General features: G+C 41.1%; 2 protein-coding genes across 5 annotated transcripts in view; both read left to right on the top strand.

Moving 5' to 3' along the window:
* dennd3a (DENN/MADD domain containing 3a) overlaps positions 1-16,112 on the top strand; it is a 48,144-nt gene extending 32,032 nt beyond the window's left edge. Inside the window, exons 22-30 of one of the 2 annotated variants that reach the window (XM_061908559.1) lie at positions 7,037-7,166; positions 7,228-7,335; positions 10,387-10,484; positions 12,733-12,887; positions 13,168-13,234; positions 13,615-13,687; positions 13,769-13,887; positions 13,963-14,100; positions 15,354-16,112. In XM_061908559.1, the coding sequence (XP_061764543.1) occupies positions 7,037-7,166; positions 7,228-7,335; positions 10,387-10,484; positions 12,733-12,887; positions 13,168-13,234; positions 13,615-13,687; positions 13,769-13,887; positions 13,963-14,100; positions 15,354-15,548 (1,083 nt within the window). In that variant the 3' untranslated portion in view covers positions 15,549-16,112. Of the gene's footprint in view, positions 1-7,036; positions 7,167-7,227; positions 7,336-10,386; positions 10,485-12,732; positions 12,888-13,112; positions 13,237-13,614; positions 13,688-13,768; positions 13,888-13,962; positions 14,101-15,353 lie in introns of those variants that run through there. The other variant, XM_061908560.1, reaches the window with a different exon arrangement.
* A 5,669-nt stretch (positions 16,113-21,781) lies between these two features.
* The window catches only part of LOC133557776 (solute carrier family 45 member 4), a 106,350-nt gene continuing 105,627 nt past the window's right edge, over positions 21,782-22,504 (top strand). For 2 of the 3 annotated variants that reach the window (XM_061908557.1, XM_061908554.1), the window contains exon 1: positions 21,782-21,938. The gene's annotated coding sequence lies outside the window, so the exon portion shown is untranslated. The remainder of the gene's footprint in view (positions 21,939-22,504) is intronic. The other variant, XM_061908555.1, reaches the window with a different exon arrangement.

The raw sequence follows: 22,504 nt of genomic DNA, 5'->3' as shown, positions 1-22,504 counted from the left end.
ACCAGCGGTGAGGGATGCTGTCAAGCTGAAGAAGGAGTCCTATCGGGTCCTTTTGGCTCATAGGACTCCGGAGGCAGTGGACAGGTACCGACAGGCCAAGCGGTGTGCAGCTTCAGCGGTCGCGGAGGCAAAAACTCGGACATGGGAAGAGTTCGGGGAAGCCATGGAAAACGACTTCCGGACGGCTTCGAAGCGATTCTGGACCACCGTCCGCCGCCTCAGGAAGGGGGAAGCAGTGCACTATCAACACCGTGTATGGTGCGGATGGTGTTCTGCTGACCTCGACTGCGGATGTTGTGGATAGGTGGAAGGAATACTTCGAAGACCTCCTCAATCCCACCAACACGTCTTCCTATGAGGAAGCAGTGCCTGGGGAATCTGTGGTGGACTCTCCTATTTCTGGGGCTGAGGTCGCTGAGGTAGTTAAAAAGCTCCTCGGTGGCAAGGCCCCAGGGGTGGACGAGATCCGCCCGGAGTTCCTTAAGGCTCTGGATGCTGTGGGGCTGTCTTGGTTGACAAGACTTTGCAGCATCGCGTGGACATCGGGGGCGGTACCTCTGGATTGGCAGACCGGGGTGGTGGTTCCTCTCTTTAAGAAGGGGGACCGGAGGGTGTGTTCCAACTATCGTGGGATCACACTCCTCAGCCTTCCCGGTAAGGTTTATTCAGGTGTACTGGAGAGGAGGCTACGTCGGATAGTCGAACCTCGGATTCAGGAGGAACAGTGTGGTTTTCGTCCTGGTCGTGGAACTGTGGACCAGCTCTATACTCTCGGCAGGGTTCTTGAGGGTGCATGGGAGTTTGCCCAACCAGTCTACATGTGCTTTGTGGACCTGGAGAAGGCATTCGACCGTGTCCCTCGGGAAGTCCTTTGGGGAGTGCTCAGAGAGTATGGGGTATCGGACTGTCTTATTGTGGCGGTCCGTTCCCTGTACGATCAGTGCCAGAGCTTGGTTCGCATTGCCGGCAGTAAGTCGAACACATTTCCAGTGAGGGTTGGACTCCGCCAAGGCTGTCCTTTGTCACCGATTCTGTTCATAACTTTTATGGACAGAATTTCTAGGCGCAGTCAAGGCGTTGAGGGGTTCCGGTTTGGTAACCGCAGGATTAGGTCTCTGCTTTTTGCAGATGATGTGGTGCTGATGGCTTCATCTGACCGGGATCTTCAGCTCTCGCTGGATCGGTTCGCAGCCGAGTGTGAAGCGACCGGAATGAGAATCAGCACCTCCAAGTCTGAGTCCATGGTTCTCGCCCGGAAAAGGGTGGAGTGCCATCTCCGGGTTGGGGAGGAGACCCTGCCCCAAGTGGAGGAGTTCAAGTACCTAGGAGTCTTGTTCACGAGTGAGGGAAGAGTGGATCGTGAGATCGACAGGCGGATCGGTGCGGCGTCTTCAGTAATGCGGACGTTGTACCGATCCGTTGTGGTGAAGAAGGAGCTGAGCCGGAAGGCAAAGCTCTCAATTTACCGGTCGATCTATGTTCCCATCCTCACCTATGGTCATGAGCTTTGGGTCATGACCGAAAGGATAAGATCACGGGTACAAGCGGCCGAAATGAGTTTCCTCCGCCGTGTGGCGGGGCTCTCCCTTAGAGATAGGGTGAGAAGCTCTGCCATCCGGGAGGGACTCAAAGTAAAGCCGCTGCTCCTCCACATCGAGAGGAGCCAGATGAGGTGGTTCGGGCATCTGGTCAGGATGCCACCCGAACGCCTCCCTAGGGAGGTGTTTAGGGCACGTCCAACCGGTAGGAGGCCACGGGGAAGACCCAGGACACGTTGGGAAGACTATGTCTCCCGGCTGGCCTGGGAACGCCTCGGGATCCCCCGGGAAGAGCTAGACGAAGTGGCTGGGGAGAGGGAAGTCTGGGTTTCCCTGCTTAGGCTGTTGCCCCCGCGACCCGACCTCGGATAAGCGGAAGATGATGGATGGATGATGGAAAAAATTGGAGGCGCATCAGGTCTTTACATCTGAAGGGGTCCACACATTAAATATTATTCTGTGAAATACATTGTTGGTAACGTTTTTGATTGACATAATGACGCTAATGAGAAGAAAAAAAATATTTAGTTTTTGCAGTTCATTTTCTGTTAAAATTTATCTACAATTCAGGTGTTCTGACGTTTTTATGGTGTGAAATTCTTAATCTCGTTATTTTCCTATATTTTTTTCTGTTGTTTATCAATGTTTGCTTGCAATATCAAGAATTTGCATATGCTTTTGAGCCAATGAAATATTTATTCATCTAGTTTATGACTACTATTAAGGACCAAAGACACTATAATGTGGTCCTCCATGTCGCATAAAGCACTTGGCTTTCCTGCACAACAACTAAGCTTTTATTTTTTGCTATGAAAATCGTCAAACAAAAACGCGGTGAATTGGACCAACAATTACATTATTCTTTACTAATACTTAACATGACGTTAGTTTATCAATCAATCAATCAATGTTTACTTATATAGCCCTAAATCACTAGTGTCTCAAAGGGCTGCACAAACCACCACGACATCCTCGGTAGGCCCACATAAGGGCAAGGAAAACTCACACCCAGTGGGACGTCGGTGACAATAATGACTATGAGAACCTTAGAGAGGAGGAAAGCAATGGATGTCGAGCGGGTCTAACATGATACTGTGAAAGTTCAATCCACAATGGATCCAACACAGTCGCAAGAGTCCAGTCCAAAGCGGGTCCAACTCAGCAGAGCGAGTCCCGTTCACAGCGGAGCCACCAGGAAACCATCCCAAGCGGAGGCGGATCAGCAGCGCAGAGATGTCCCCAGCCGATACACAGGCAAGCAGTACATGGCCACCGGATCGGACCGGACCCCCTCCACAAGGGAGAGTGGGACATAGAAGAAAAAGAAAAGAAACAGCAGATCAACTGGTCTAAAAAGGGAGTCTATTTAAAGGCTACAGCATACAAATGAGTTTTAAGGTGAGACTTAAATGCTTCTACTGAGGTGGCATCTCGAACTGTTACCGGGAGGGCATTCCAGAGTACTGGAGCCCGAACGGAAAACGCTCTATAGCCCGCAGACTTTTTTTGGGCTTTGGGAATCACTAATAAGCCCAATGAACAGCAATACAGCATGTTCTGCTCAAACTCTACGCTCACTTTCACATGTTTTAATACTATGTTCAAGCTGCTTGACCATCATGTGAATTAAGCCAGAAGAAGATAAAATGTACATGATGTCATATGCAACCCAGCAATACGGTTGATTTCCAAGCTTGCACACTAATCCTTTCACTGCTGTCATACAAATAAGACACATTAACAACTGTCTCTGTTAAAAAAATTACAAACCCCAATCCAAACTTGTACAAACACATCAGTGTCTGATAGGGGTGTAATGGTACACAAAAATTTCGGTTCGGTACGTACCTCGGTTTATAGGTCACTGTTCGGTTCAATTTCGGTACAGTAAGAAAACTACAAAATATACATTTTTTTGGTTATTTATTTACCAAATTTGTAAACAATGGCATAACATACATATACACACAGGGTCCATTGCCAGAGTTAATGTGGTCAACATGTACAAAATGAAACATAAATAAGATAAGGCTCAGAATCGTTTCTTAACGAAACCTTTCTACATATAAACTGCTTTTTTTGATTGATTGATTGATTGATTGATTGAGACTTTTATTAGCCTGGCTAACTTGGCAGTAAGAGGATATATGGGTTCATTGTTCTTCCACCATATAAGTGGGTCAAAATCTAGTTTTTAATGCAATATGACTTAAATCTGCTGCTATAAAAACATTTGTTATTGCTTTAGCCCTGCCTGTCTCACCGAGGAGAGGCTGCTTGAATGCGGTGGTGATGTTTCAAATGGGTTAGCATGTGTTATGAGAGTAGCGTATGTGTGCGTGTGTGGCCCTTTAATATGTGACAGCATGTGACGTCAGTGAGTGTGTGGGCGAGCGAGGTGAGGGAGCTTAGCGCGAGTGCGGGAGCGGCTGGTGTTTTGTTGGATTGGCTGTGTGCAAGACCTCAATAAAGCCACGATTTGCAACTAATCGCCGGACTCTTCATTTACCCTGGAGTCCAGAGCTGTGGAGACCCACTGCCGGGTAGATTGAGGGTGTTGCCCCCGAGAATACATCAGCCCTGGAGGAGTGTCTCCCCTGCGCTGCTCGACTGCGGTCTGGGAGCCGGAAGCAGAAAAGGTGTAACACATGTTTGACGTGTTGTCAGAAGCAGTTGCTGAACAATATCGGCAAACCTCCGTCCTCCATTGTTGTATCGCGCAGCCAAAGTGTTCCCAAACAGGAGATCTTAACGAGGCAGGAGGGTCTTCCAGCTCTGGCTTTTACATGTTGTCCTAGCCCAGTCGCTGCTAGCATGTGCACTCGTTCAGTACACCTCCGAACCGAACTGAAACCCCCGTACCGGAAAGGTTCAATAAAAATATACGTACCGTTACACCCCTAGTGTCTGAGCATGTAAAGACACAAAGACAGTTGTGTCTATAATAGGAAGTGAATCTACATAGTCACATAAATCGAAAGTGAAGCTGTAACTCGCGTTTTGCCTTTCTCATTAAGAAAGCCTGAAACCTTTACAAATGAAAACAACAAAAATAAAAATTTAAAAGGACCTATGATGATTTTCCTCTTTTCTGACCAACAGATGTTGTTACAATGTTGGATACTTGTGAAAACAATGCAAAAGCGTCAGATCGTAAGGTTCTTTGCATTTGGGCTTGGATGGCTCTGAACACTGTGTTTTGCAGTCAAGTAAGCACACATTGACATCACAGATTGACGGACGTACTTATGTGGGCATTTCTAACATTGATGTCTGGTAGCCTTCTTCCCTCTGCTAGGCTGAGTCTCCTGTGTAATTCCTTTTTGTCTGCCATGCCATCCCGCTTGCTCTGATGTCTATTAAGTAATTACTTCTGTGTTTCTACTTACATTACATTATTAACACAAGATTAGGTATGATTAAATATTATTTTCTATCTAATTGTTGCATGCGCCCAATAACATGAACGTGCAACATGCATGAGAAAGTACTGGTTAAAGCAACTTTTTAAGTGTTGCTCTGTGTCGATCCAAGAGTGGGCAGGTGTACCTAATGATGTGACCAGTGAATCTATATACTGTTTATGAAGATTATATTCAACAATATCTGGAGGGTAATAGTGTGTATTTCCAGAAGATAAATTTATACTTTTGAAGAGGGTGAAGTGTGGTTTCATTCGTAATCTAAAGGGAACACCACCACACATTAAATATTTGTAGATATACTCAGAAAGTGGATTGTAAATGTGACTGTGGAGCAAAATTTCCACATAATTTACATCAAAGTATATTATCTAGGCCAGTGAATCTCAAACTGGGGTATGTGTACCACTAGTGGTATGCCAAAGAATCACTTGATTGAAGTTCAGTGTTTTATTTTCTTGTATTAAAACACAGTGTTACTGTTCAAACTGTGCATAATGTTAGAGTAGCTAATAATATTAAATATACTTGTTAAATAAAACTGCTGCATTGTTTTGAATGAATATTTATAGGGCTATTACATTACTGTATTTTAATGTATGTTAATTATGGTGTTACTTGGGGAGCCGAGTTTTTTCTGAGGTGGTACTCTGTGAGAAAAGTTTAAGAACAACTGATCTAGACCACAAGGAAGAGTGTTAATTTTCAAATAACAGTATTATGCACTTAAGAATTAAAACACATTTTTAGTGTTACTTCTGCCAAGGAGAAGAATATTGTGTGCCTGTTTATGTAATTATTGAAACATTTTTTTACTTGGTTAAAGGATTTCAGTGTGTATAAATAATTTTGAGCACATTCAACAATACCGTAATAATCATGGTAATATTGGTCACAATAACCATGATATGAAATGTTCATGTTGTAACATTCCTACCAGCATACACAGCAATATTTTGTCGGTGCAGTATTTTCCCTATCGTTCACAATCATTGTGAAGGACATGACAACGGATGTATTTTATTTTTATTTTTTTGCATTCTAACTTATAAATAAACGTAAATAAAAGTCTGCTTACAGCAGAGCCAAATGGAGGTCCTCTCTTCCGCCCATAAAACCCAATAAAACAACATCCAAAATGCGCCAACAATACTCCATTTACATTTCATGACTTAAATATTAACCAAGTATTAGTGACATTGTTACTATAAGCGCTCACACATACAAACTTATAGCGGCACTGTGATCACAAGCGTGTGTGCCGATGTTTACATCATCAAGTGGTAAGCTACTTCCTTTGCTCCTCTCACCTTGATAGTAGAAGGACGAGAATGTAATCCGACTAGTTGGTACATTTTGACAGCCAATTTAGACCCAAAAATGGCGAGAACAACACAAAAAGAAGCTTGGTTCCACAACCCTATTCTTCCCGTGTATTATGAGTCATTTTTCATCCAAAACGGGAATATAACAAGATTCTATCATTCAGCATCCTAATGACAGCAGACATTGCACAGTAAGTTACCGTTTATTATGTCTGTTGGCTCTCAAGACAACTGCATTGAGTAATAATCGTTGAAGTAGTGGGGGGAAAAAGAGAACAATGTGATGTGTTTTTAAAATTAATGTGCCGCTTATGCTTAAAATGATCAAAATACGAACATTTTAAATGTTATTATTAATGTGCTTGTTACTACATTACATATATAATTTATAGCATGTGTATAAAACCTTAATAGAGGTGTTAGGATTTTTTTTAAGGGCTTTTATAGGCAGAATAGAGCGACTCCATTACCATCCATTGTAAGCGGACTTTTGATCGCATTTATTTAATATTTAGAATGCTTAAAAAAAACGTGTTCTTACCTTATGTAAGAATTCAGAATTATAGGCAAAGTTCTACCAAAAAAAAGTGCAGTTCCCCCGAAAATGAAAATAAATGCAGTAAAGCAGCACCTTTATCCAGATATGCACCAAAATGTACTGTCCATGGAGCATCACTCTTACTCAACCATGCAGGAAATGCTTTCACTTGGCTTTTCGTGACAAAAGCCGTGACTGGATCTTTGTTTCCAGGACCCCCAGTACATGCAGCAAGCCTTGACCAATGCCTTGTTGATGGACGCTGTGGTGGGTAGCCTTCAGAGCAGCAAGGCCACTTACTCCGCCTCCAAGCTGGCTCATTTTGACCGCATCAAAATGGAAGGTAAACGCAGACACAGAAAAAAAGTATTGTAATTTGTTTATTACGACATGCTGGTCTGCAGTGCCCATGATGGTTCCCAGGACAACCGCTGAGACGCTGAAGCACAAAATTAACCCTTCCCTGGAGCTGGCCGCACCTCGCGCGGTGGATGTTCTACTCTACACGCCAGGTAAAACGATGAAACAAACTTCTAAGAAGTTGCTCCCAAGCCAATGACAGGTGGCCAGGTCTGAGTCACTGTGACGAGTGTTTATAAAGATTCCCATAAGCACTTATTCTGTTGTCTTCTGCATGAGGCCACATAAAAGATATGTGCCAGCACCAATACTATTGAATAGAAACTGAAATATACTTAAGGGAAGTTTGTATACAACAGAGTTGTTCAACTGGCGACCCAAGTTCAGTTCAAAACTTGGGAGACTAACTTTTTTGTAGCAAATTACTAAAACACAAGAGTGCTATTGTTATATACAGGAACTAGGGCCACTGTAAACTCATTGAAATTTAACCTTGCTACCAAACATCAAACACTGGGGTCCAAACTTGTGATTTACATAACTGATGCGTTCCTCAAGGCACCCACATTAAGTCCTCTCCTTTTTGGTTGTTGCCTATATTTTTGTAATGTGATTTATGTAACTAAGGTGTTTTTGTCGCTTATTTGCTTCAGATGCAGTCAATAGTCATTGGTTAAACCTACGTAGTTATACCAGTGGTGTTCCTCAAGGTTCCATCTTAGGTCCTCTCTGTTTCATCATTAGGGCTATTCAACTGGTGAGCCGTGAGTTTAGTTAAAGAAAAAAACAGCAGATTGTTAAGGACACTTACAGCGCTGCCAAAAAGATGATCCTTGACTTGATAGATCAAAATAAATAAATAAAAATTGTCCGGAATATACAAAATAATAATATTAGTGAAGTGATAAGTCAAAGTAGTGATAAGTTGAATAGGTCTGGTGTGCAATTTGCATTACAGCATAGATCGAAGTCATACACCATGACGCTACTACCAGGCTGTTTTCTTCACTTGTCTTGCCTACTTAGACAATAATGGCTATTTTGGATAGTAAATCAATACCCCTCTACAAGCTGTACTCTTTCTACTCTAAACGTTCTCTAGTTTTGTCCCATGACAAGTTTATGTGCGGTCATATGCAGTAGGATGATCTCTAGTGGACATCTGGTGCCACTTAAGTCGCCCGGCTGGTAGCAACGCCGACCCTTTTGACGCGTTTTTTATTTCTGTGGCTGAAAAGAACAAATCTGCCCATTCAGACGCTCTCTACCGGCCTTGCCTCTCGCCTCCCTTGTTGAATGTAGGTCATTCAAATGGATTGCTGGCGCCCGTCCAGTTTGCTCCCACGTCTCCTGTCAAGTGCCTATTCATTCTCTCCATGTTGCTCATGATTCTATCGCCCCCACGTTCCCACTTCTCACTTTTTACACTTCAGGAAATGTGACTGTTGGCTGAAGGCGGGTGGGGTCATGATTCAGCAAGTGTTTCTACATGATAATTTAAAAGTTGTTTGGTTTGGTCCATGAAGCTCAAAACCACAATTTGGACAATGTCTTTTAAATTAGTAAACATTTATATCCTCTATTGGCAAAGATAACATAATTGTATATCTTTATGTCTTTTAAATTAGCATACATTTATTTCCTCTATTGGCAAAACTAACATAATTTTATATCACTTAAAAAAATGTGTTTATTTTTCACAAATGATTTATATTTTAATAATCGTATATGTGTTGGCAGATTAAACATGCAGTATGAAGGGATAGTATGTTTATTTTATTAGAACAGAACTGAACTCCAACTTGACCAGAAAATGAACCAGACTAACATATTCATATTAAGTTTTACCGCAAATGTATTCTTAGCATTTCCTGCTGCGTCATTGATAAGAATATAAAGTATAATTATTAAATTAGTATACATTAGGTACAAACTGGACAGGACGGTGGAACAGGGGTTAGTGCATGTGCCTCACATTGCGAAGGTCCTGAATTGTCTTGGGTTCAATCCCGGTCTTGGGATCATATTGTGTGGAGTTTGCATGTCCTCCCCGTGACTGCGTGGGTTCCCTCCGGGTACTCTGGCTTCCTCCCACCTCTAAAGATATGCACCTGGGGATAGGTTGATTGGCAACACTAAATGGTCCCTAGTGTGTGAATGTGAGTGTGAATGTTGTCTGTCTATATGTGTTGGCCTTGCGATGAGGTGGCGACTTGTCCAGGGTGTACCCGCCTTTCTCTTGAATGCAGCTGGGATAGTATCCAGCGACCCCGAACAGGACACGCGGTAGAAAATGGATGGATGGATGGGTACAAACTTAATTGGTTCTGTAATGAAGCTCTTAACTCAAAACACTTGTATCTCAAATTTTAATATCTCCCTTTGAAATGAATTCAAATCAAATTGATTAGTGCTTGGCCCCCAAAACAGCGCATATTCAACACATAACATGTCTTTAAAAAACTAACTTTTAGATGAGAAATGGTGAATAATACTATAATATAATGTACTAAAAAAACTGCAGTAGTTTTATGAAGTAATGTAATAATAATGTACTGCATTTACCTTCAAGAGTGGACTTCTATGGGCTTGCCTTCCAGCTGCTTCCCCGTCAAACACACCATCAGCAGCTTTTTTCATATTTTCATTAACAAAATCCCTGCCGTTTAGGGATTATTTTAACATCCTTGGCTGGCGTTAGACTCATTCGCCTTCAGTACGGTGCAGACGAGCAGTGCTACGCTCAAATTGCTTTGCCAAGTTGGCGTCATGCTATGTCATGTTTTTGATTATTGCTTTCTTTAATTCAATTATCATTCAATTCTCCTTCATGCTCACTCACTTTCTTCTTTCCTATGGTTGGAAACAAAACTAGGTCGATCTCTAGCTAGAAGCTAATGTTAGCGAGTAAGATGAGATATTTCACGGAGTTCACTGTGAAATTTACTACACCAACTTATGGCGCGGATGCTTGTAACCCAAATTTTTGATCACAACTTAAAGCATTACAATTCGCCAAGAGACAGCTCTTATTTCAAAGCACTCTTAAATTGAACTACCACTGTACTGTAATGGCAAATTGCCCCATTTATTCTCGTTGTCGCTCATGGCTCACAGTGTATTAGTGCTGGACTGTGGTGAACAGACAAACTGAGGTCAAAGTTTATGCAAAAAAAAAAAAAAAATGTGTCCATTTGTTTCAGGTCAGTTGTGGGTGTCTGTGAGCGGTGGCAAGGTGATGGTGTTTGATGCCTCCAGCTGGTCTCTGACACACACTTGTCAAGTGGGAACCGCAAGACTGGTAAATAAATAACGCATAAAAACACCTGACTGCCCTCCATGTGTTGCCTGGCAGACTCATATCACACACGCATAAAAGAGTTATCCTCACATTTTCTGCTTGGGCCTCTCAAACACAATGTGTGTTATGTTCAGGGAGTGTCTGCCGTGTGTGTTCATTCCATAGGGAGTCGCCCCGCTGACCTTTGCTCCCAAACATGCAGGTCTCGGTCACATGAAATTTCTTACCTCTGTTATCTCTGCCGGTTTCCCACACAGGCTCTGTAAACATTTGCCTGACATCAACAAACATTTGAGTGTCATTTTAAATGATTTCTATCTTCTCTAATGGAACTCAATCTTGTTAAAGTGGAACACTTTTGCCATCTAGTGGAGTCGCTTGAATAGTGCACAATGATACGTTTTGTATATTCTAAGCCAGAAATAACAGTATTCATGTTTTGAGTTGAGTTGAGTTTGTGTTTATTTCGAACATGCATACATATAACACATACTTGCCAACCTTGAGATCTCCGATTTCAGGAGGTGGGGGTTGTGGGGAGGGGGGGCGTGGTTAAGAGGGGAGGAGTATAATTCACCAACTCGAGTATTTCATATATATTTAATATATATATGTATGAAATACTTGACTTTCAGTGAATTCTAGCTATATATATTCATTTAATTATATATATATAAATAAAATAAATAGTTGAATTTCAGACGGCACCTATCAAATACACAGTAATAAAAACACAGTTGTTCTACTAACTGTACTGTGCTTGCTGGTTACTAAAAAAAAACTAAACAACAACACTTAACTTTCACTATTTGAGTAACCTTTGTTCTGCCATTTGCGTACTGGCAAGAGTCACTTGCCGTCAGGTGCACAACACCACGTAAATCATTGGCCAATCAAAAAGCAACACCATAACGCAATAGACAACATTCACCAGGAGATGGCAACAGACAACATAGAATCACTCTATTACAGACAATGTCGCCATGGCTGTAACTTCCTCGTTCTTCTGCTTCGTCTCCTTGTGTGTGCAGTTTTTTATTAAAATACGTAGATGTTGTAACGTGATTGGGCAGGCAAGCTGTTTATATAACAGGAAAGCGGACGTAAAAACAGGCTGTCCCCACTCATGTCCGCATGGAGCTGGAGGGGGCGTGGCCTCCAGCTACAGCTGAATTTCGGGAGAAAATTTCTTCCGGGAGGTTTTCGGGAGAGGCGCTGAATTTTGGGAGTCTCACGGAAAATCCGGGAGGGTTGGCAAGTATGATATAACATGATACATTATAATTTCCAGTTTCTCTATTCCACATGTTCGAAAAGGAGTAGGAAGAAGAGCTTATTTAATCTGACCCCTTGTGCTTTACATATAGCAGTTGCTAAAATTGTTGTTCTCTTCCTGTTCTCAATTTATTCACAATATACTCCATACATAATAACAATTTGAAAAAATAATAATAATATATAGTGAAGTAAGTTATATTTCATATGGTGAGATAAATAGAATTATCTGAAAATGAATAGATGGATAAAATAAATTCAGAATGTTTATCTAGATTTTTTCAAGTGGATTATATTAGTTCATTGTTTGATTTATTTGCTTTATCCATTCTATAATTTAACTCCATATTCTGAAGGTCTTAAGTGTTATATGTGTTTTAAATTTAAGTTTTTTCCAAGATTATATTTCTCCTCTTATGTTGAGAAGAATTGTTGTATATTCAATGAATAAAGCGTTTGAATGTTCTCTATATCCAACATTATGTATTATTCGAACTGATCTTTTCATAACACGGTCAATGAATGAAGTGTACTTTTGTAGTTATTTCCCCATATTTCTTCACAATAACTCATATAGTAACACTAGTGAGCAGTAGAGAATATAGAGTGATTTTTGGTCTAGAACATGTTTTGCTTTATTCATTATTGACGTGTTTCTTGTTACCTTTATGCCAGCTTATTTTATCATCAATCATTATACCTAGAAATGTGGTTTCATTTACTCTTTCGATTTTTATTCTGTCTATTTGTATTTGTGTTTGACTTTCCTTTCTACTGTTACCAAATTACATTATTTTAGTTTTACTAAGGTTTAAGGATTGTCTGTATTCGTCAAACCATCTTTTTAATTGTTTTATTTCTTCTGGTATTATTTGTAATAGCTTCTGTGTGTTCTCTCCTGAACAAAATGCTGTTGTATCATCCCCAAAGTTTATATTAAGTTATTAACATAACACTAATTATTCTGTTGTAGAATTGCATGCTGGCAGTGGACAAAGACCAGGTGTGGATGGGCTCTGAAGATTCTGTTATCTACATCATCAGCATGGTGGCCTTGGTCTGCAACAGGCAGCTGACGGAGCACAGGTCGGAGGTCACCGGGCTCGCACTAGACACCGACAAGTACAGGTAATTAATGAAGATGACACCTGTGGAAGTTCCTGCTTTAGCAGTGTAACGCAGGAGCTTGTCAAATTATTATCTGGTTTATTTGATCAATGGCTTCCCAATGTTCGTTCTGGATTCAACATGCTTCTTACACTGCATACACATAACATTGTATGTGTGTAAGTATGAACAGACGTACACATTTTTGCACATTTATAATTATGCTGTAATCTTAATGCATTTTAGGCGCAAACTAATGTGAGGTGATGAGGCCACTTCAAGGTGTAATGTGTTATTTCAGCCAGAGGGTGGCGTACTCCTGCAGCGCAGAAGGAACCATCATTGTATGGGACATAGCAACATTGCAGGTTCGTTTTGGAGTACATTTTGCTGACTTGTTTCTTTGTTCTTTAAGCACTCACTGCATGTTTGAACAAATGCTCTAACAGCCGTAAAGCAATAACTGGAAATAAACTTGTTTTATATTGTCAGTATTTATACCATTGTTATTGATTAGGAGTAGCTACATGTTACATCACATGCAAGGATAAGGTCATAATATTTTAAATGCAGCTACTGCCATCTTGTGGCGATACTAAATAACTACATGAGTACTTGAAGCTACAGCTGTTTTTTAATGCACAATGCCAGTGTTTCTTAATTTGTTAGTGACACTGGCAGTTATTTTATTCACATTAATTGGAGCATTTACAGAATGTAATTTAGTTTTTTTGTGTAAACCTCACAGGTGAAGAAGAACTTCCGCCTCAGCTGTGACCGACTGCAGTCAGTGTACAGCTGCAATGCGACGCTGTGGTGCTGTGGGTATCTCATTTGGAATTTAAACTATCAAAAAATACTTTGTTAAACTTCCTGTTGTATCTTTTTGTCATTCCCCTTAGGCTCCAGGGACAGCATTATAGAGGTATGGAGGAACGGTTCTCTAAAACATCGTCTGAACCTGCCCGAGCAACACAAAGGGGCATCGGCTACGTTTAGCTCGTTGCTTTTGTTACCTGAGGTTCCACACACACAAACACTTGATTTAAATGTTTTTAGTCTACAGTGTGTGACGGAGGATTTATTTGTATGACAGAGGGAAGAGCTGTGGAGTGTGTGCGTAGATTCCGGTGATGTGTGCATTTGGTACTTGAAGGACACATCCAAACCTTACCAACGTGTGGCGCTGCAGGACTGCACCGGATGCCACTGCATGATTAAAGTGAAAAATCAGGTAGACCATAATATTCAGCAGGATTTTGTATTAGAGTGCGGTGGAACCTCGATTTACAAACTTAATTGGGTCTTGAACAGGGTTCGTAAAGAGAAAAGTTTGTATATTGGAGCAAATTCTTCTTTAAGAAACAATGTAAACATCAATAATGGTTTCCAATTTTCCAAATTCTATATTTTAGTGAAAGCTAATTCACTTAGAACACAATATAAAGTGCTATAAAATACTGTATATCAAACAAACATAACAAGGGGGAGATGGATCAACTTTCTTTTTTATTAACAAAACAAAAACCGCTACAAGGAGTTAAACGCACACACTGTCACTAGCCCTTTGGTGCACTCACAATGTGAAATCACAAAACTCCTTAACTTTAACAGTCAGTTTTATACAATAATTAAGAATAACAAATACAATACATTTTACCTTGTCAGTTGTCAAGGGGAGGAAGTGTCGACAACGCTGTGGATACTTCCTGAATGTCTCTAACCACAAATCGCTTATCTGTTGCTTTCTTTGAACTCCTACTGAGCTATCAAAATTAGGAATATGCAGTAAAAAGGGTAAAAAAAACAACCTTAAACAGCACAAAAAGTAACAATTGTCACAGTAATGCTACCAGGCAAAAAATGACTGCGTTACATGGCACACAATGGGTGGATGAAATGTTCTTACACGGAGACAAAGTTTGTACACCAAAGCATATTGTTATTCAGTCTGTCGTTTGTAAATCAAAAAGTCAGTACAATGAGGAGTTTGTGAATCGAGGTTCCACTATATCTCTTGTCAAGGGATAATACGATGAAATTACATAATTTTGAGCTGTCTGTGTGCAGCTAGTATTGCAGTATACAATCACACATCCGTTTTTTTTTAATACAAGTTGAGATAAGTGTATTTTTCCTGCAGTCAAGCATAGTGGCAGTTGTGTCATGGCGCGTGAGTGCAACCAGCACTGAGTAAGCTGCAGTTCATTGTTAGGAGTTCCTGATACATCCTGAAGCATATTATTTGTTTTCCAACATAATGAGGAGCCTAAACACACCTTCAAGTTGACAAGTCACAGCTGGGGTGAATTGTTGCTATTGACTTAGACTAAAATGGCTGTGAGTTGACAGTAAATCTGAACTACTATACAAGCTGTACACTGACTACTCTAAAGTGTTTAGTGTTGCGCCTTGAGGGAGCGCTATAATAAAACAGCACTGATGCTTTAAAATAAAATGCCTGATAATACATATTTCCTTTTTTAGGTGTGGGTCGGCGCTGTCGGCCGTGCCTCCACTAAAGGGAAGATCTACATCCTGGACGTGGACCGCCGCCAGGTGTTGAAGGAGCTCCACGGCCACGGTGACAAAGTGACCACTCTGTGCTCGGCGGAAGATCGCTACGTTCTCAGTGGCGCCGCCAAGCACGACGGGAAGGTGGCCATCTGGAAGGTGGAGTAGGAGCGTGAAGCGTGGCAGCCATTGTTGTTTACATCTACGGCCTCTCGAAGACTGATAATGGAAGGGATTTAATTTAACCTTCCACCTTTTTACGCGTCTATATAAACGCTGTGGAGGCTTTGAATTCACCTGGAAAAACAAGCTGTGATTATATATCAATAATCCACCGTAAAGAAAGTTTATTCAAGAAACGTTATTCTGCCCTGGACGTTTTTTACAGTCAACACCAACATGTGACATTTTCGGACCAGCACCACAATATTTCACACATATAGCACTTTTTTGAAATGTTTTTTTAGCATTTTGGTTATCAATCAATTTCGCATATGAAGTAAACCAAAAAGTCTGAATTTTTTGCAACAAAAATCACTTTAAATGTGCCTCACACGTTCTGTACAGTATCTATGTTTATACCTATTTAATCTGTGTACTGTAGATCCATAGGCATTTGCTCCGTATGCATTGTATTTTTTAATTACATAATTATAGGGGCACTTTTTGTATAACACTATTGTTGAAAAAATTCTAACAGTAAACGCAAAATAAATACTTTTTAAAACAGTAGATTATTTTGGTGTATTTTTTCTACCACAAGAGGTCGTTGTTTAGTGTGTTTACATAACTCAAACTAAGTCCTTATAGAAAATAATACAGACTGACCTGCAGATTCCAATAGTGCATTCAGTTCTAATAGTATACATATTTTCTATGCATGTGTTTTGTTACATAAAAACCCTCATCCGCTGTTAATCTCCGCACCGCACACGTCAAGTCATGCTGCAGTGATAAGGGGTTTTGTGTGGCTCACTCCAAAAAACAGTCTTCTTTTAATCCACAAAGCATTCGGATTAGGTGGGGGAACACACACTCATTGTTTTTGATCAACCCATCTTTACAACACCCTTATTTGTTGGAAAAAGTAAATCAAATCAGGAGTGATGATGACAGCATTTAGAGAAGAGAGAACAAACTTTCACGGAATCTATTTGGTGTTCAACACATGCTGGGGAAGTATTGCTTGCTGTGGCATAACTTTACACAATGGAAACTCCAGTGACTTTTTTTATGTTCTTGCAAACATCTTGAGAAGGGCACTTTTGAATTGTAAGCAGAACCAGAAGTTAAAAGCTTGCGTAACTGGTTTACAATAACAAATACTTTCGATGCCAGTATGACAGATAAAATAATACAAAACACCAACACTTGTCATGTTGATAGTAAAAACCCTCACTTTTGCTGCATGCTTTGAATGGGAAAAGCTCGGGCCAATCTGATGGACAAATATAATATCAGTCAAAATTGGTAGAGCAACAGTAAGGAATGTACATTATTTAACCCTCAGAGGATATAGGTTGACTTTTTTGTCCATTCAGTAAGTTGTTGCTGACTTTTTATCCATTTTTATTGTATAAGTCCATAATACATGATTTTTTTTCCAAAGAGGGGTAAAGTAGATTGCATATTTGTCTCATTCCTCCATCTGACTGAAGCATTAAGGAGTGGGACTATACAAGGCTAGCTGCAGTCTAACCACCAGTTAGCATACGTGAGCAGATATATATCATCTCTTTCATACTTTCAAGTCTTAATCAGGTCGGTAGTTAGTTCTTCACAAAAGCTGAAAGTAAAGGATGAGGCAAAATTACAACCTTATCTATTGTACGATACACTGTAGCCCATAAGGATATACAAGGCCTAAATTATTTAAAGAGCATAAAAACTTTTTTGTTTGTTTTGCTTTTCTGCTTAAACATCCGCCCAAAATAAAAATACCAAACATTGAATTATTTTTTTTACCCTTTGAAGGCCTTTTGATCTAATGATGTCCCAATTTTCAATTAATATGAAAATGCATACGTTTTCAATGATTTTAACCTGGGACATTATAGGATCAAAAGAGTCAAAATTTACAAAAACATAACATGTTTGGTATTATTGTTTGGAGTGATGTTTATTGAGAGACGTCAGCAAAAAAGTATTTCCCTTGTGGATCATTAAAGTTTGTCTAAGTCTAAATAAAATTTGAATTCAAACTGTTTTCACACTCACAAAAATTGCTTGGCCTTGAAGATAACAAATCAAAAAGGGTTAAGATAAATCTGAGGATAAAAATAAAAATATCAGTGTGATGGTTTTTCTGTAGCGTTGCAATTTTCGGCCAAATTAGGGAACACCGAAGACGATTGGAAAATGTTTTTGATATGAAATCTTTATTCATTCGTCAACTCAGCTAGAATGGCTTCAAAATGTTAACGGCTACAAAATATCCCTAAAGTGTCTTTGTTCAGTGGTATCCAAAGTTTGGCTCTTGTTAGTAAATGGACACTTTCTACAAATACAATTACAAAAAAAAAATCACATTAAAAGTTAAAAAAGGTGAGGTGAAAAAAATGTTGACGGTAATAACGAAGGGTGTCCAATCTGATAATGTTATCGGATGTCGGTACAATATCAATACGATACAAGCAAAACCCTGCAGCATGTTTTAAATGTACAAATCTGGACAGCCAATTAACATCTATTTCCTCCATAGGCACACAGGGTTTTCTTGTATTTTAGTTCAATCGTTTACAAAAGGTAAACATGACAGGCAGGGGTGTCAAACTCATTTTAGCTCAGGGGTCGCATGGAGGAAAATCTATTCCCACGCGGGCCAGAATGGTAAAATTATGGCATTAAAACTTAAAAATAAAGAAAACTTCAGAATAATTTCTTTATCTTACTTTGGCCAAAAATAGAACAAGCACATTCTAAAATTGTACATATTATAAATACTGTATTTCCTTGAATTGCCTCCGGGGCGCTAATAATTTAAAACCTCTTCTCACTCCTGCGCTTACCAAAGGCATGCTGTAAAACAGGGGTCTCAAACTCAATTTACCTGGGGGCCACTGGATGCAGAAACTGGGTGAGGCTGGGCCGCAAGAAGGGATTTCTTAAAAAAATCTAACATGCACTTTTTAATGAATTCACCTTCTTTGAATGGCTTTCCCGCTCTAGCAACAGCGACATACTTGCCAACTCTCGCGATCTTTCTGGGAAACACCCGAATATCAGTGCCCCTTCCGACAATCTCCCGGGGCAATTATTCTCCCGGTTTTCATCCAGACAACGATATTAAGGGCGTGCCGTGATGCCACTGCCTTTAGTGTCCCCCTACAACCTTCCGTCTTGTCCGCATTTCCACCATACAAACAGTGTGCCGGCCCAGTCACATATTGTGTGAAGCTTCTGCAGACTCACGGAAGTGACTGCAAGACATATTTGACTAACAGCCATACAGATCACACTGAGGGTGGCCGTATAAACAACTCTATCACTGTTACAAATATGCGCCACACTTTGAACCCACACCAAACAAGATTGACAAACACATTTTGGGAGAACATCCGCACCGTAACACAACATTAACACAACAGAACAAATACCCAGAATCCAATGCAGCCTTAACTCTTTCGGGCTACAATAGGGGGCAGGGCTGGCACGCTGTTAAAGACAGTGCCTCCATGGTGCCCCCTTAATGTTGTCGTTTGGGTACATTTCGGGAGGATGATTACCCCTGGAGGGGCACTGAAAAATGGGAGTATCACGGAAATATCGAGGGTATCCAAGTATGACGCTGTAAAGCGCCATTCATATTAAACTCGCGGGCCGCACCAACATTAAATTTTCACGTCAAGCTGCGGGCCGCATAATAACGTCTCGCGGGCCGCATGTTTGAGACCCCTGCTGTAAAAGTAAGCATGCGCTAATTATTTTAAAACCTCTTCTCACTCCGGCACTTACTAAAGGTATGGAGTAAAAATGTCAGTGTCATGTAAGCTTGGACCTTAAATCCTACTGAATAGCTCCTAATCTTCTTCCCTTTATGCGATTTCAAATTACCGGTATTGAAATAAGCCTCCTCCATTGTGAAAATGATGACAGGGGAAGTGTCACTCGTGATGTTACGAGTTTGACCAGGCGGTAATACTAAGCATGTGCTAATTATTTTGGGAAGCGAGTTCGACCCGACAGTAATTCAAGGCAGGCGCATACTATAGGCCCTGCGGCAATTAAAGGAAATACGGCAATCCTCCTGCCAAAACACTTCAGATTAATTGAAAATTCTGAGGAAAAAATTGGTGCAGTTTCAAAAACATCATGAAGAACACAATGAACTCAGACTTCGTATCAGTGTTTTTACAAAACCATTAAACTTCAAGCATTTCCTGTTTAGGATTCTCATGTTGGCGGTTCCTAGGTTGATTGGCAACACTAAATTGGCCGTAGTGTGTGAATATTGTCTGTCTATCTGTGTTGGCCCTGCGATGAGGTGGCAACTTGTCCAGGTTGTACCCCGCCTTCCGTCCGATTGCAGCTGAGATAAATCTGTGTGAGTGAGCACTTTTTCTTTACCAAGAGAATCCATCCCACCGCACAGGTGTGCCATAGGCTGCCCACAATAAAAAAACACTCTGAAATGTGCAGTTTGGCTCTATTAGGGTTAGAAAACCAGTCAGTGTCTGGTGTGACCACCATTTGCTTCATGCAGTGCAACACATCTCCTTTGCATAGAGTTGATCAGGTTGTTGATTGTGGCTTGTGGAATGTCGGTCCACTCTGCGAAGTTGCTGAATATTGGCAGGAACTGGAACACGCTGTCGTATACGCCGATCCACAGCATTCCAAACATGATCAATGGGTGACATAGTCCGGTGAATATGCTGTCCATGCAAGAACTGGGATGTTTTCAGCTTCCAGGAATCGTGTACAAATCCTTGAAACATTGGGCCGTGCAGTTATGCTGCAACATGAAGAAATGGTCTCGGATGAATGGCACAACAATGGGCCTTATTATCTGGTCACAATATCTCTATGCATCAAATACACTCTGTAAAATGCACTTGCGTTCGTTGTCCAAACATAACCCCACCCCCACCATGGGCCACTCGATTCACAACATTGACGTCAGCAAACCGCTCTGCCACACGACGGCACACGCGCTGTCTGTCATTTGCCCTGAACAGTGAAAACCGGGATTCATCCGTGAAGAGAACACCTCTCCAACATGCCATACACCATCTAATGTGACCGTTTGCCCACTCAAGTCGGTTACGACAAAGAACTGCAGTCAGGTCAAAACCCCAATGATAACAACGAGCATGCAGATGAGCTTCCCCGGGACGGTTTCTCACAGTTTGTGCAGAAATTATTTAATTATGCAAACCAATTGTTGCAGCAGCTGTCTGGGTGGCTGGTCTCAGAAGATTATGGAGGTGCACTTGCTGGATGTGGAGGTCCTGGGCTGGGGTGGTAACACGTGGTCTGCGGTTGTAAGGCCGGTTGGATGTGCTGCCAGAAAAACACGTTTTGGAGATGGCTAATGGTTGAGAAATGATCATTGAATTCAAGGGCAACAGGGGGGGTTGCCCACATATGCGGTCCTCTCCAAGGTTTCTCATTGTCATACACACCGACGTCCTCGGGTGAGTTTTTCCTTGCCCTTATGTGGGCTCTGTACCGCGGATGTCGTTGTGGCTTGTGCAGCCCTTTGAGACACTTGTGATTTAGGGCTACATAAATAAACATTGATTGATTAATTGATTGATGGTCAGTGTTTTGTTCTCTGTTTGACAATTTTTTTCTTGATCAAACTACTATTGAAGTGAATTATATTTATATAACGCTTTTCTCTAGTGACTCAAAGCGCTTTTACATAGTGAAACCCAATATCTAAGTTACATTTAAACTAGTGTGGGTGGCACTGGGTAAAGTGTCTTGTCCAAGGACACAACGGCGGAGACGAGGAAAGCGGAAGCAGGGATCGAACTTGGAACCCTCAAGTTGCTGGCATGGCCACTCTACCAACCGAGCTATACCGCTCCGTTGCTGCTGATATCGTATCAAAGCAACATACGGAAGGGTCCAATATTGGTATCATAATGGAAGTTAAACAGTTGAATTGGGACACTCTTACTACTAACACAAAGCTGAAATGCAGTCAAAAAGTTTGGGCAACCATATCTAGGATTGGTAACACTCTGAAATATATTTAAAAAATATGTTTTATTAATGGAAAAATGTGGCAGAAAACAATGTATTTTTTCCAATACATTTTCAATAATTTTCATTGTGGACATGAAGGTTAAAGGTCCGAAATCGAATGAGTCCCCTTTTTTGTTTTGAGAGCTGCACCAAGTGGCTCCGCCCATTTGATGCAAATAACTTGTGACGTTGCCGGAAGTGACTGATACGTCCCTTCATCCAACATGACTTTAAAGGCGTATTTAAAAGCTTGAGCTTCAGTTACAGTTGCGGCGGCTTGCCTGTTCGACGAGCTCGGCCCCTGCCTCCCCTGCCTCCGGTCTGAGCAGCTCAGCGGACGATAACACCGAACCGGCCGGCAAGGTGAGGCCAATGTCCGGCTATACCGGCTTTAACGACCAAGGGACCGGGGTAGGGGGGGGTGATGTGAAGCATTTTGTGGCCGCTGTTGAGGCTCCAACCGGCGGGCTGCACTGAAACATCATCTCAGGTTGCTGGTGCAGCAAGAGGAGGGAGGGAGGGAGGACTTATTTACAGGAGTTTGTGCGTGTGACCAAAACAAAAACAGAGGAGGGGCTTATGGTGTTTTTAAATTTATGTTGATATTTGTATCTTGACTGTGTTGTGCTCATTATTGTTATGGGTTTTGTTTGCATGACGTTTGCAGTGCAGGTTCCCTCCTCAATGCAGAGGATTAGCAGTGCAATAAGTCTCATTTCCTCCATGACATTTGTTTCTTTGGTCGATTTATGGATTCTTCAAATAATTATCAAATTGTTTTAACCTTCATGCACTGTTTTCATTCTGCTTATTTATTGTTTTGACTCCCAATAATATACTGTATTAGTTAGTTATAAGGCTAATATATTAAATGTACATTACATTTCCAGAGCGACTGTTTTGGGACCTCAGGGTAGAAAGTGTTCGTT

Source organism: Nerophis ophidion, linkage group LG08, assembly GCF_033978795.1.
Source record: "Nerophis ophidion isolate RoL-2023_Sa linkage group LG08, RoL_Noph_v1.0, whole genome shotgun sequence".
Lineage (NCBI taxonomy): Eukaryota > Metazoa > Chordata > Actinopteri > Syngnathiformes > Syngnathidae > Nerophis > Nerophis ophidion.
This window is presented reverse-complemented; position numbering and strand designations above follow the sequence as displayed.